This window comes from Rhinolophus ferrumequinum, chromosome 14 (genome assembly GCF_004115265.2).
Source record: "Rhinolophus ferrumequinum isolate MPI-CBG mRhiFer1 chromosome 14, mRhiFer1_v1.p, whole genome shotgun sequence".
Taxonomy (NCBI): domain Eukaryota; kingdom Metazoa; phylum Chordata; class Mammalia; order Chiroptera; family Rhinolophidae; genus Rhinolophus; species Rhinolophus ferrumequinum.
This window is the reverse complement of record NC_046297.1, coordinates 9,041,530-9,055,598: the sequence shown is the minus strand read 5'-3', so window position 1 is coordinate 9,055,598 and position 14,069 is coordinate 9,041,530. Positions and strand designations below refer to the sequence as shown.

At 39.6% G+C, this 14,069-nt stretch overlaps 1 protein-coding gene across 1 annotated transcript in view; it reads right to left on the bottom strand.

Annotated features, from left to right (window-relative positions):
* Window positions 1-14,069, bottom strand: part of STAU2 (staufen double-stranded RNA binding protein 2) — a 227,899-nt gene that overhangs the window by 83,387 nt on the left and 130,443 nt on the right. The window contains 1 exon segment of the mRNA XM_033125843.1: window positions 13,176-13,289. Coding sequence (XP_032981734.1) covers window positions 13,176-13,289 — 114 coding nt within the window.

Sequence of the window (14,069 nt, the reverse complement as noted above, 5' to 3'; positions counted from 1 at the left end):
AGTGAAACAAGTCAGAGAAAGACAAATACCATATGATTTCACTTATATGTGGAATCTAAAGAACAAGATAAATGAACAAACAAAACAGAAACAAACTCATAGATACAGAGAACATTTTGAGGGTTGCCAGATGGGAGAGGGTTTGGGGCGAGGGTGAAAAAGGGGAAGGGATTAAGAAGTACAAATTGGTAGTTACAGAGTAGTCACAGGGATGTAAAGTACAGCATAGGGAATATAGTCAATAATATTGTAATAACTATGTGTGGTGTCAGAGGGGTACTAGAGTTATCAGGGTGATCATTTCATAAGTTACATAAATGTCTAATCACTAGGTTGTACACTTGAAACTAATATACTATTGTATGTCAACTGTAATGGAAAAATAACAGATTATTAAAAGAAAAACACACAAAGTCCAGGCAGTTGTCAAATCTGCCGTGGCATTCACTCTCTGCCAGGCCCCCTTGCATCTCTTCTGCATATGTGCAGAATCTCGGCGTCAGCCAGGGATGTGTAGACAGCCGGGGCTCTCTCTGGTCTCTCCTGCATGTGTATATATGACGCCTTTTGGTGAGCCAGGACCGTGTGTTGAGTTTATCAAGGCCTCCTATCACTGCATCATTTCCTGAATCTTCCTATAAATTTCGGGCTAGTCTGTTGGTCTACTGTTGACTTTCCTGTCTGTTTGCTACCGAGATGTCTACTATGATTCACTATGCCACGGGGCGTGGGGTTTTTCACATTCCACTTCAAAACAAGTGAGGCTGCTGGTTTTCGTGAACTTCCTTTGCCCTTGTAGAACCACTGTGCTGAACCTGGAGGTGGCGGAGGACAGGAGAAGCTCCAGGCAGGCAACTACAGAACCCTACTTTTCTCACCTGCAGTTCAGTAGTTTTTCCATGCATAAGTGCTTCTCAATTTGATGAACGCCTTTGGTCAATTTCCAGAGTCTTAAAACTGCTGTTTTGACAATTTCGTCTGGTTTTATTGTTGCTTTTTGGAAAGAAGATTTGCCCAGCTCTCACTCTGCTGTATTGGTAGTCTGTCTTTAAAGCCATTTTTAATTGCTGTTTCTTTTTAGCTGGTCACCAAGCTAAACTCAGCTGGTCACCAAGGTCTGCTGATTCTTTCTCTACCATGTCACTCCAGGAGAAACGCTGCTGTCCTTGCCACTTTTAGTCACATCCATGAAGGTGAGTAGCACCCATTCATTCCTGACTTGCTGTGATAGAAGCCTCCTTCCCACCACAGTCAGCTCTGCATCTGGCTGCCCGGTTGATCTTACAGATGCCAGCATGACCATATCCCTTGCTCTTGACTGAAGAGGGGTTCTTTGCTTCAAAGAACATAACATTCATGCTGCTCAACCCACCTTTTCAAGAATGTGCGCAACGGCCTTGATCGTACACAAAACCATTTATTCCTGGAGCTCCCACCAAGTTGCGTTTTTCTTCTCCCACATATTCCTTGCCAACTTCCACGTTTTTACTTTTTTCTCATGCTGTTTCCCTTATACGGAAAGCCCTTACAATTCGTCTTTCAATTTATAGTCCAACTCCTCAAAAAAACTTAATCAGGTGAATTCTTCTGCTCTTGATCATTTCCATACTCCACAGCCTTTCAATACATACATACATACGTATATACGTATGTATGTACACACACACACACACACACACACACACACACTATATATACATATATAGATTTCTAAAATGTTTCCAACACTAAATCATGTTGCTTTGCAATTGGTCATCAATTGTTTCTATACAGAGGGTGCCAAAAAAATGTATACACACTTTAAGAAAGGAAAAAACTATTAACATTATAATACTCAATATATACCAATAACAAAAGATGAATACAAATCACGTTTGACTTCTGCAATTACAAGAGGTGCTCAAATAACAACTATTTCTTAGTATCTAGTACAGTGGCAGGCATACAGCTGGTGCTTAGTACATGATTGCTAAATAAATAAAATGCTTCTTGATTTCCTACGGAAATGTTCAAAAACCCTTTAAGAAAAACAATCACTGTGGGATGTCTTTCACTTCCTCCCCTTGAAGAACTTAACATACACCTCTGAATGCAGAGGTGATATTAAAAATATTTAATAATTAGTGTGGTATCAACATCAAGGCAAAAGATCAGGCGACACAGAGTCCTGAACACTCCTGCTGGCCCAATAAATGACCCATTAGTTCCCGAATCGTGGGGAGGTCCCAGAGATCCTGGACATGAGGCCACGATGACAGGGAGTGAAGCGTGGGCCATCAGCTATTTGCCAAGTAGTATGAAAGTATGTGAACATTTTAACAACTGGTACATTTCAGGGACCCAGACTGAATATCAATTCTACCAGCAAGTAAATTGATGTTGTGTAGATTTTATAATGACTGTAGACTAGACTGTCTATGAAATGGACTTCTGTCAATCATGAAGTTTTGGATTTGGAGAGCAATGAGTCTCTGAAATGCAAGGTGCAGGCAAGCACAGGGAACAGTCAGAAGCCCATGTCAAAGGACAGGAAGGCAGTAGATCAGAGAGAACGAAAGTACTAGTGGGCAAGACACACCAACAGGGGCCCCAGGTAAGTAACCCAGAGGCAGGCGTCAAGGTAACGTGGTAGAATCAACTAAGCAGACATTAAGGAAACTGCTAAGTAAGGATCCCAGCAGACAGTTGTCCAGGAAGCAGAAATGTATCGACAACGGGAGACTGACAGCCGGGCAACTTGGCCCTGAACTGAAAAATTCCTTATTAGGCTTCCTACTATGGCAAGAACCTATGTGAAGGCATGATCTCTCTCTCTGCATACGTGGTTAGCTGAACTGGGTAGGAAAATTATCAATGTGTGAGTCTTTTAGAGTTAGAAATTTAAAAGTGGGTCTCGGCAGAGTGGTGACACTTCTTAGTAAAAGGTACCAGGTTTGCAGCTAGCACATTTATGTACTGCCGATGAAAGAAACAGACACATTTTTAAAGCACTACATTGACCCTTATTACTTACTTTCATATGCTAAATATTTTGGGGTTTAAAAATGTCTTCAAAGTCCTTCCATTAGAGGATGCGAAAGAGAAGCCAATTACCTGAATGGCATTTTTAAAATACGTGGCCTGAAAAGGAATGAGCTGCCCACTTAGAAACTAAGAGAGCAGGCCAAATACCTATTACCAATGAAAGAATAAAATTGAAAATTCTGAAAACCCACCAGTAACTGGTTTGTCTAAAAAGGAATTTTGGAAACGGGACGAGGCATGACTGAATTGAAGGTGTATTGCCAAGAGAGAGAAGGTTACTGGCTTTTTTCTCTTTTTTTGGGGGTTTTTTTTTTTTTTTTGGTTTTAAATAGTGTAATAAATCATATACACACCATAATTTGAGTTTACAAGGAAGGTAATACTCTTTAGGTTGTAGAAGTGACCTCCAGTGGCAATAATGCTCTCAACTCCGTGGCCTAGGGAACTATATTCCATTGATCACCACTTTAGAAAAGTCTGTATGGGCAACAGTTTCCACTATAACTTTCACATCCATTTAGCCAATTATACACATATGGTATTTACTGGTTTCATAATGTATCTAGTTATGATTCATTAGTATGAACTGTTAACAGAAAGGTTTTCAGAATATTTTTCCAATGATCTTCAAATCAACATCAAATATACAGACGTACAGAACAGTAGGCACATTAAATAATTTAAAATTACTTAAATAATTTAAAATTAGAATACTGAATTAAAAATTAAGGAACTGATATGGAATATGTATGCAGGTGCAAAATCAAACAAAACTTCTTAGGGAGAAAAGCTAGAAAATACTCTTGGCCTCTATTTATACTTGAATTTGTCTCCTATGATATCCTAAATGTGAAATTATCTTCAAAGAGATAATCTGTTGTGAAACACTGAGCTAGCAAGCTGAGGTACAGATTAAATAACCACACAACATCTTTTTTAATTTAATTGGGAAAAGTCAGGTTTTTTAAAACCTAAGATTTCACACTTTCTGTTGATTAAAATAGCTGTTATTCATCCCTTTAGGAAAGAAAGTGGGAAAAGGAGAGAAATAAGTTAGATTCAGGGGTTTTGACTGTGGTCCAAAATTATTTTATAGGCCAAGTTAATAAGTCACTTGTGTGCACAATATCACTGGATATATGCAACCTCTTAGAAATGTGGTCATGCTGTCCTAAGCATAAATGAAATTATGAGTTGTTTATAAAATACATAATGTTCAATCTTCCCCACTACCTTCCCCTATAACTTGCTGTTGCTTCTGGGAACTGCTTATATATCTGAAATGAAAGAAGTGAAAGATCACTATGGAAACAACAGAAAATTCCTTATTACTTAAAAAAAAAAAAAAAAAGTCCAGCTATGAAGTGTTTCTAAACGGGATTTCAGAAAGACAAAAATAACCTTTGCTATGGGCAAGCTTTCTTTCAATGCTCTGATGAATACTGATGAAGACAGACTTACTTATTATTCCCTTAGAGAATGAAATTGGTTTCTATGGTAGAGTAAATAAATCCAAAATTCACAATCAAGTCTAATTGTGCTGTCATATGGGCAACATTGCCAGAAAACTGGTTCCTTTCTGACAGAGAATGAACTCTGAATGATCACAATGAAAATAACATTTGATATAAAATTCTCAAGGTGAATGCCTAATGTTCCTTCCTTCTAGTTTGCTGCTCTAGGGATTAGAGCAGCAAACTTTTCCTGCGAAGTAGCAGATAGTAAACACTTTAGGATCTGCAGGCTATAAGGTCTCTGTTGTAACTACTCGTCTCTGCCACTGTAGAAAGTGGTATGGACAATACCTGAACAATACCCGAACAAAAGGGCGGGGCTGTGCTCCAACAAAACTTCATTTTCGAAACACTAAGCACTAAAATTTGAATTCCATATAATTTTCACGTCAAGAAATATTACCCTTGTTTGTTTATCCAACCCAGCCTAAACACGATTCTTCATTCGGGTGGTAGGCTGGATTTGGCCTGCAGACTGTGATTTGCGGACTCCCGTTCTAGTTCATCAATGAGCAATAACTATCCAGTGGTGAAAAGTTGTTCCTGATGACTTTTCCTGCTGAAATAATTTTTTTTTTTTTTAAAGATATGACTGCATTTGTTACTCTGTGTGGTGGTGGATATTAACTAAACTTATTGTGGTAATCATTTCACAATATATACAAATATCAAATCATTATGTTGTTCACCTGAAACTAACACAATGTTATATGCCAATTATATCTCAATTAAAAAAAAAAAACTAAAAAACAAAAACATAAAAACACTAGTCCACCCACTAGGTGAACTACTGGGCTAGTTACTAAAATATAAAATGTAAAGCAAAAAAGATGACTGAATTCCTTAACTATAAGACGTATTTGTACAAAATGGGAATTTTACATAATCACGTTAAACGTCAGATAAAGAAATAATTCATATGCCTTTTTAATATCTCTCTTAGCAACCTATTTCATAAAAAGGAAACAAAAATTAAGTTACGTTTTTAATTTTGGCAGCTCCAGAACCTCCTAGAAGCTTCTAGTGGCAGTGATCGCACGCTCTGATTCAACACCCCACTGCACAAAGGACTGTGGCTTCTTATGTGGAGCAAATGAACAGCTGAAGTTCAAAACGGATCTGAATCTGTGTAACGTACAGACACCAGAACCGTATCTCAGTACCTCCAGGACGATGACATGCGGTCTGTTACTAAGCAATGTCACTTAAATGTGTCCTTTTACACTTATATAAGAAGCTTTGCCTTGGGTAATTGTTGCTCAAACCTGTGGAGTGAGTGCCTGTCTAGATTCTGAGGAATGTAGTCCCAAACCACAGACATCATTCAGTGAATACTGACTTTTATATGACACTGTGGAATGCTAGAATCAGGAAGCCGCCGCTGGAAGTTGAAGAAAGCAATTTAGGACATTGAGAAGGATGCAGTCACATGCATGATAAGTTAGAAAAATTAGAAGTTACAAATAGATAAGTACAAGAATTAATGAAGAGCTATGATAGATTCCTCATGCTAGTTATACATATTCAGAGCATGTAAATACTCCGAGGTCAACACTTGCAAGTGGCAGGATGCTTTCACAAAAATGTCCCTGTAAGGCCACCACCAGAGAAAGCATACTGAGCTAAACAGTCTACTTCTGTCACTAATTCTACCAAATGAATTATACTAAATTCAAGTCATTCAACCTTTCTTAGAAATTCAATTCAATTCATCCTATAAACATGTATTGAATGCCTCCTAAGTGCCAGAGCGCAGACATGGAGATGCTAAAGCTCATGACACAGCCCTTCACCTCACAAAGGTCACTGGTCACTAACCCAATAGCAATAAATAATAATAATAGTAATAATAATGATAATGGGGAAACAGTGTGATAAGTGTACCAGTGGGATAATGGAAAAAGTGGGTTTGAGGAAGTCTTATTGGCTGGAGTGACATCTTGGTTGGATCCGATGAGTCCAACAATTAAAGTTCCTCTGTGAGCAAGGACAGAATGGACCAGGCAGAAGGAACAGGGCAAACAATGACACAGGTAGAAGGGAGCATGCGATGTAGGAACGCAATACTGCGAGAGCATAAAGCGTGGCTACAGTAAGTTAGGTACAGGTGAGTGGTGAAGGATGAGACGGGCGACACGTGCCCTTGGATTGCACCCTACAGACCTGTGGGGTGGCTACTGAGCACTTGAAATGTGGCTCATCGAAAACAAAATGCATGAAAAAAAAATGAATAATTTTAAAAGTCAACTATATTTCGGAACGATACGTTAGATATATTGGGTTAAATAAAATACATTATTGAGATTAAACCAACCTGTTTTTTTTTTTAATTGGGTCTGCTACAAAATTTTAAACTGTATCTGTGGCATTTAATCCTTCACGTGGTCCCTCTGGTTGAGTCTTCAACAACCATTTCACCCCAAGCACTGAAAGTAGTACAGAGCTCACCCCCAGTGACTACTGCAGAGAGGGGCACGCGACCGACCCTGTCCAGACCTGAGACAGGAAGGAAAGATGGCTGGAGGAGTTCCTGATACACGTGCCTCAGCCCCTCAAAGGAGAGCCAAGAAGACCAGATCTGTGAGAGATGAGTACTAGACTAACCGTGGTGATCATATCGTGAGAGACATAAATGTGGAATCACTATGTGGTACCCCTAAAACTCATATAGTATTGTATGTCAACTATACTTTAATAATGATAAAAAGATCAGCTCTCTCGTCTTCTTTTGGATGTGGCTTCAAGTATGCTGCCAGTGACACAGAGAAATTCTGTGGCCACCTCTCCGTGAGCCAGCGATGAAGCAGAGGACGGCAGAGCTTAGAAATGGAATAATCTGAGGGTTTGCTGACATCCTAGAGCTGCTTTATCGACCAATCCTGGAGTTCACCCTTCCTGTGAACTTCCTGTTATGTGAGATAACAAGGTTCCTTATTATTCAAGCCAGTATGAGTCAGGTTTTCTGTTCCTTATAGCCAAAAGCATCCTAGCTGATATAATCCAATAGACTAAAGTTACCTCCGGGGCAAGAGAGTATATGCACTATCGTTTAAGACCATCTGGTACTACAAAAGTCCCGTGCATAGCCCACAATCAATCAATATATTATTGTTGTGATAGTGTATATTTAAACAATATGTATGAAGGCTTTTTCTCTTTTAAGTTACCATAAAACTGCAAGACATTATGACATAATTACTCAGGCACTAAGAGACTTTAAGTTAATTAGAAAAAAAAAACTGCGCGAAATTTAATTAATCAAAAGTAGAACAGAATACCTATTAGATTTGTAAACTATTACACTTAATGGCTGCCCTTTCATGAGAGATCTGCCTTGAATTCTAGCCAAAGCACACATATTGGGAACAACTCAGCGTGGTTTTACTCATCTGGACACACACCCTTAAAGGTGATGCCGCAAATACACAAACGCGCGAGTTCACACCTCACAGAGTTACTACGAGAATTAAGCAAAACAATGTAAGAAGAGCCTAGCATAGTATTTGGTTCTCGGTTCTTTTCTCTTGTAGATTGTTGATTTCTAAAATTCTAAGTAATAGTATAAATATGCATTGTCATTTACTCCATGTGATAATCTCACTTTGTGTTGACTAAAAGTCAGATTACAACAAATAGTCATATGCATACACCTATGTTGCACTTTATTTGCTAGTTAGTGTTTGGACAGGTGGTTGATTTTTTTTCAGTCCACCCTTTTCTTTATATGAAGCAAGTAACTTCCAGAAATAACCTGAACAAAAATCACGGAGGCAGTGATACAACTGCTACCTAGGAAGTAAGCCTATAGTATTTAGACCAATCTACTCCTACCTAACCAGTATTTGTGAAATTGACAGGATGTAACTAGAAGGTGACTGATGCACTTAAGAGACACAGAGAGGAAGAAGTACTCAGTAACTTCTAAGAGTGATGAAGAAAGACGTAGAAGGATATCAGGCCAGAAGGAAAGAGTAAACAAGATTTGGTGAGTTATATCAAGGTAGGAGATTCCAAAAACCTTTCTGCACTATTACGAAGGATTTTGCTTTTGATAACATACACTAACCAACATAAATTGAATTTCCAAAAAGGATATCCTGAAAAATATTGAGCAAAACCCTCACTAGCTCAATCTCAACAAATAAATGTATTTTTTACTCAACTTATGAATAAGGATAATGGCCCTTCACTGAAACCATCAGATGATCTATAAATACTGAATTTTACAAGACGATTGGCTCAGCGGGGACTAGAAGAAGTTAGCTCTCGAGCGTGTTATGGGGACCGTGGGCAGTTACCCTTGTATGCTCTAGTACCCAGTGCAGTTCCCCACAGAGTTGTTCAGTTAATGAATGTTTGCTGAAAAAAATCAGTGTCTGGAAATTTGAACTACGTTTTTATTCTGGACAATTGAACATTCTAAACTAACGTGAATTTGTAACGTAACATTTGTTGTGATGAAAGAGAACACATGGGGGACGTTCTCGCTGACACCCTGGGGAACCCCCCCTCCCCAGGCAAACACCAGCCTGAATGACTGTCCAGTGCTCGGATGAGAATTCAGAGTTCCCATAAGGGAAACGCTGGCCGAGAGCACCTTCCCCTGACGTCAGGCAGACGCAGGCTGAGCCCACTTTCTGGAGACCCAATTATCCTAGGAGGTCTGACGCAGCCTTAACCAACCATCGGCGTTCAGAGGAGTTCTAAGCCTGGCTACTGAGTGTGTATCCAAGGCAGACCTAACGTACGTAGGGAATACAGGAAAGGAAGGGGAAGTCATCCTTCCACCTTTCCTAGGGAGCGGTACCACATGAGTGACCGGTAGAGAAATTAATCTGGCCTTTTCTTTAAGTTAGGTTTATTGAGGTATAACCTACATGCAGTAAAATACACCCTTTTTAGCGTACCTTCTGTGAGTTTGACAAATGCATAGTCATGTTTCTACCACCACAATCAAAATTTAGCACATTTCCATCACACCAAAAAAATCCCTTATAACAATTTATGGCCAGTCCGTCCCCAGCCCCTGGTAAGCACTGATCTGTTTTCCATCCCTATAGTTTTGCCTTTCCCAGAATGTCACACAAATCAAATATGTAGTATGTAATCTTTTGCATCTGGTTTCTTTCATCTATCATCAAGTAACTGGTAACAAGGCCAGTGAGAGTGAGACACAGTGAGTGAAAAGGACAGTGGTAGGAATTGATTTGGGAGAAGTAGAGGGGCCAAGTCACATAGGGACTTGTATGACTTAACAACAACAAAAAAATCTGGATTTACAGTAGGTGTGATGGGAAGCCACTGGACTGTTTTCAGCAGCTGAGTAATGCGATCTTAATTACTTAAAAAAATACTTTTTGACTACTGTGCGGAAGATAGACCACGGTGGAACAAAAGCAGAACAAGGAAACCAGTTTAGAGTGCACTGCAGTCGTCTGGGCGGAAAATAGAATGGGGACATTGGAGGTGAAAAGTGGTCAGGTCAGGGATGTAATTTCAAGGAAGAGATGCTGGGACTGGACGTAGCTTGTAAGGAGGACAGAAGAGGCACGGATGGCACATGGTGCTGGGCTTGAGCGGCAAGGGAAACGGTGGTGTCACTTCCCAGGCTGGGCAAGAGGAGAGAGAGGGGAGGAAAGAGGAGCGGGTTTGGCAGGTGGAGGGAAGAGTTCCACACATTTGGATGTCATCAGCATCCAGGTGCCACTGACTCACTCTCCTCACTATTCTGCGTATGTGTCCTGCTTTGATAAAGCTCACTTAACAGTCCCTGTCCTGTTACTCTTGAATACAGTGAGTGAATGCACTGGGTCATATATTCAGCTCCTGGGTCCCCACAGGTAAATTTTTTAAAAATAAGATAAGCTGTAAAAGTTCAAGTCCAGAGAGTTCTTCCATTTCTCACCTTCATTTTCTACATAGACAAGAAGGATCGCCTCTACATTTTACAGACTTTTTCTCACAATACTTAGTCCTTTGGCTCAACTGCATTGGCACAAATGAAAGAAGAACAGAAAACATTTTTCAGTGACCGCGATTTTTCTTGCTTTAAAATGTTTTCTTCTTTTCTAGTATTTACGGATGAATACACGAAAAGGCATTTAGTGGTTCATGTTTTCCACGCTTATGCTCTTGGTATGGTGCAGGAGTACCCCTGCTTAGACAGACCCTCGGTCGGAGGAAAACACGATGGTGACACAATGTAAAGCAGCACAGGATGGGAAGCAGAGGTTTACTCTGCGTCCCCTTTCCTCAGGGAGCCCAGTTACCCGAGGACGAGGGAGCAGCACTGACCACACCACTACCCGCACTTTGCACCTCTGAGGCCACCAATGTAGGGTTTGACATACAAAATGGTCATTCCAGTCAGGTGCATTCATTCATCCCTCTATCCATCCATCCATCCATTTCACCAATGTCAACACATTTCCTGAAAGTCCTTTTTTAACTTAAAATATCACGCAAATTTGTTATCTATAAAGAATTTGTATTTGCTTTCTTATAAAAATGTCTTTTTTTAAACTTACCATTGAGTAAAACTGACATTCCAGATAGAGGTAGTATAAGACCACTAGGTACAGTTGTGTAGGTTGCGCACTGCACAACTTCCAGGGGGCGGGGAGGGTGCTCCATTAACACTACAGTTATTGTAGATTTGTTTATTACAACAGTTTTCTGTTGGAAGCAATAAAGTGCCTTCAGGAAGAGCCACTTTTTTCCTAATATGTAACAGTGCCATTCAGTAACAGTGACGGTAGCCCTGGACTTTGAGTACTTTGGCACGTGGACTTGGCACAAGCCTGATGCAGCCTGTTTTACTCATGGAGAAGCCAAGTTCCAAGAGGTGAAAGGACAAGGTCCCACAGCTCATTCATGGCAAATCCAGGTTTGATCCCAATCTCCCTTCCCAGTCCAGTGTCTTTTATAAGCAAAACGCTACCTTTGCTAACAGTGGTTGCTCTTCTCAGGTGTGTGGGTTTCTGAGGTGCTTTCATTTCTTTGTTCAGCCTAAGGAGAGACCTTTGCAGGATGGTTATCTCATGCTGCTCTTGCCATTTGTTTCTGCCATGGGTGGATATAAAGACAGAGACAGAGGTAGAGATAGAGACGGAGATAGAAATAGATAAACTTCTTGGCAAATATTCAAAGGGATAAGGTTGCTAGACTGCAAACTCCATGAAAGCAGGAACACATCTCACATTCTTACCACACGTCCTTGGCACCTAACTATAGCTAAGTTATAGTTTTATACAGGGAAACAAAACACTTTCTACACGGTAGTTGGGCCACGTCCCTGAGATTGCACTCCCGTCTACAGCCAGAGCAAACGTCAGGGCAAAACCCTGAGGGGCGCTTGAGTGAGCTCTAAGCTGCTTTCCAGATCATTATGCTATTAACTGATGGTTACTGGGTGGGCGCTTTCAACCAGGAGCAGGAAGACTGGTTATAGAATCATAAAAAAGGAGAACTGCATAAATCTCGTAAGTCATCTAACCCAACTCTGTCATTTAGCATTCCAGGAAACAGAGTCCCAACGAGATGACAGAATCCGCCCACGTTGCTTCAGCTAACTGAATCCAGTTAGTTCCCCAAACTCGGATTTTCTGACCAATTAGTTGCCCTTTCCTGAACAATGCAATATCTCACCACCAATCAACAAGTGATAGGAAACTCACGCTGTCGGGAGACAACAAGAACTAAAGGAGTGCCCTTCAGATATTTGCCTCGGTCTTGTTTGAGCTGGACAACGCATCATGTGTTTGAGAAGGTCCACTATTATGCTCTGTTATTCTCTCTGTACAAGAGTACTACTTAGAAGCAAACGAGATTAGTCAGGCAGAACTATGGAAGTCCCCCAATTTACTGGGAAATGAATATGAAAGTGGGTTATGATTGTTCTGTATGTAAATGGTTAATTTAGAAAGCACAGCTGGTTAGTCATACTGTAAATGGTGTATGTCTATTTATTTTGACTCCAAATGAGAATTTGATCTAGGTCAATTCTATGACCTAGATCATGAGTTAAGTCTAGTCTGATTATTTTCACTGAAAATATGTATTATCTTATAAACATGATGTGTTTTCAAGCTGCTATCTAAGCAAGCAAAGGAATTTGTTCATTAAAAAATAATAAACTTTTCAGGTTTTTAGCTTTATTTCAGAAATAAAACTTTAAGAACAACACTGGAACTTCATTTTAATAATACCCCAAGTTCTGGGAGGAGTTTATCTTTCCAAAAGTTCACACGGTTTATATATTCTATAATACTAAAACTCTTCAACAGAACTGCGTGTACTATAATAAGACTTCAGTGTTATCCCCATTGTTTTGAGGATACTTTTTCCCACATATAATTACTAAAAATAAAAATAGTTTGTAGGGCAATTATTTCTTCCTTATCAGAGAATTCTATATTTAAATTAATGAATTGCAAACTAGAAGTCTAAGATAATTTAAATCTCCTAAGACCAGTTTCTCAAATCCCCCAAAATTTATATTTTCCAAAGTCTAGCAAATGGTGCTAGTGGGTACTGTATTACGGAAAGCAATCTGTATGTGTGCACACAGCTTCCATGGTGACGGTCTCTGATTTCCTGGCGGGGCTGGAACAGACAAATGGGAGTGGCATATGATACCTGGTCGTGGCTGGCTTCAATGGAGCTTCCAATAGCATGGAAAGTCATCTGCACAGGGGCTAATGTCAGACAGGTCACACACTCTTTGTCACTTTGTCTATCACAGTAGTGAACCTATAACAGAACACACGCAAGCTGCTGAACACCACTGGTAAAAGGGAGCCAGATGCAACAGGTCCTTTTCTAAGGGTCTAGAGTTCAAGAAAACTTCAAATGATTTATGCAGCATATCCTTCAAATACTTAAAACTTTACTGGGACCTTCCAATGTCTATGGGAAATCTGTTAATTCTACCGTAAGTACTTTCGAAGTTTTAAGAGTTTAGGAAATGCTTTATGAAATGTTTCGTATTATGATATCCAGTAGAAAACTTCACAACTCAGGGCTACACGTATCTTTGTGGTCCAGCTTTTCATAATACATAAAGTACTCAAGGGTAAGTATAACTCAAAGTTCATTTGACTCTAATGGAACTTTGTCAACCTGAATTTTCTATTGTATTTGACTCTATGTGTGTGTGATTGCCACTTAATTGGTAGAGACATTCTTCTATTTCCACATTAGAGTCCCTATAAAACCACTGTTAAATATACGTGTGTGTACGTATATATATATATATATATATATATATATATATATACGTACACACACACATATCACTACATCATGTTCTGCTTGAAATTTTGACATTACAATCCAATTGAATTAAACTGAAATGATTTGTAATGTGCTGACCAAAACAAAGTTACTGTAATATTATTTTTCTTTTAGTGAATTACAACCAACCATGATTAAAAGCACATGTGAGACACTCCACATCAGAGGTAGGGTATGTGGGGGTAGGGCAAGTGGGAGCCCATCTTCCCACGGGGAAAAAATTCCATCCTCCCATTT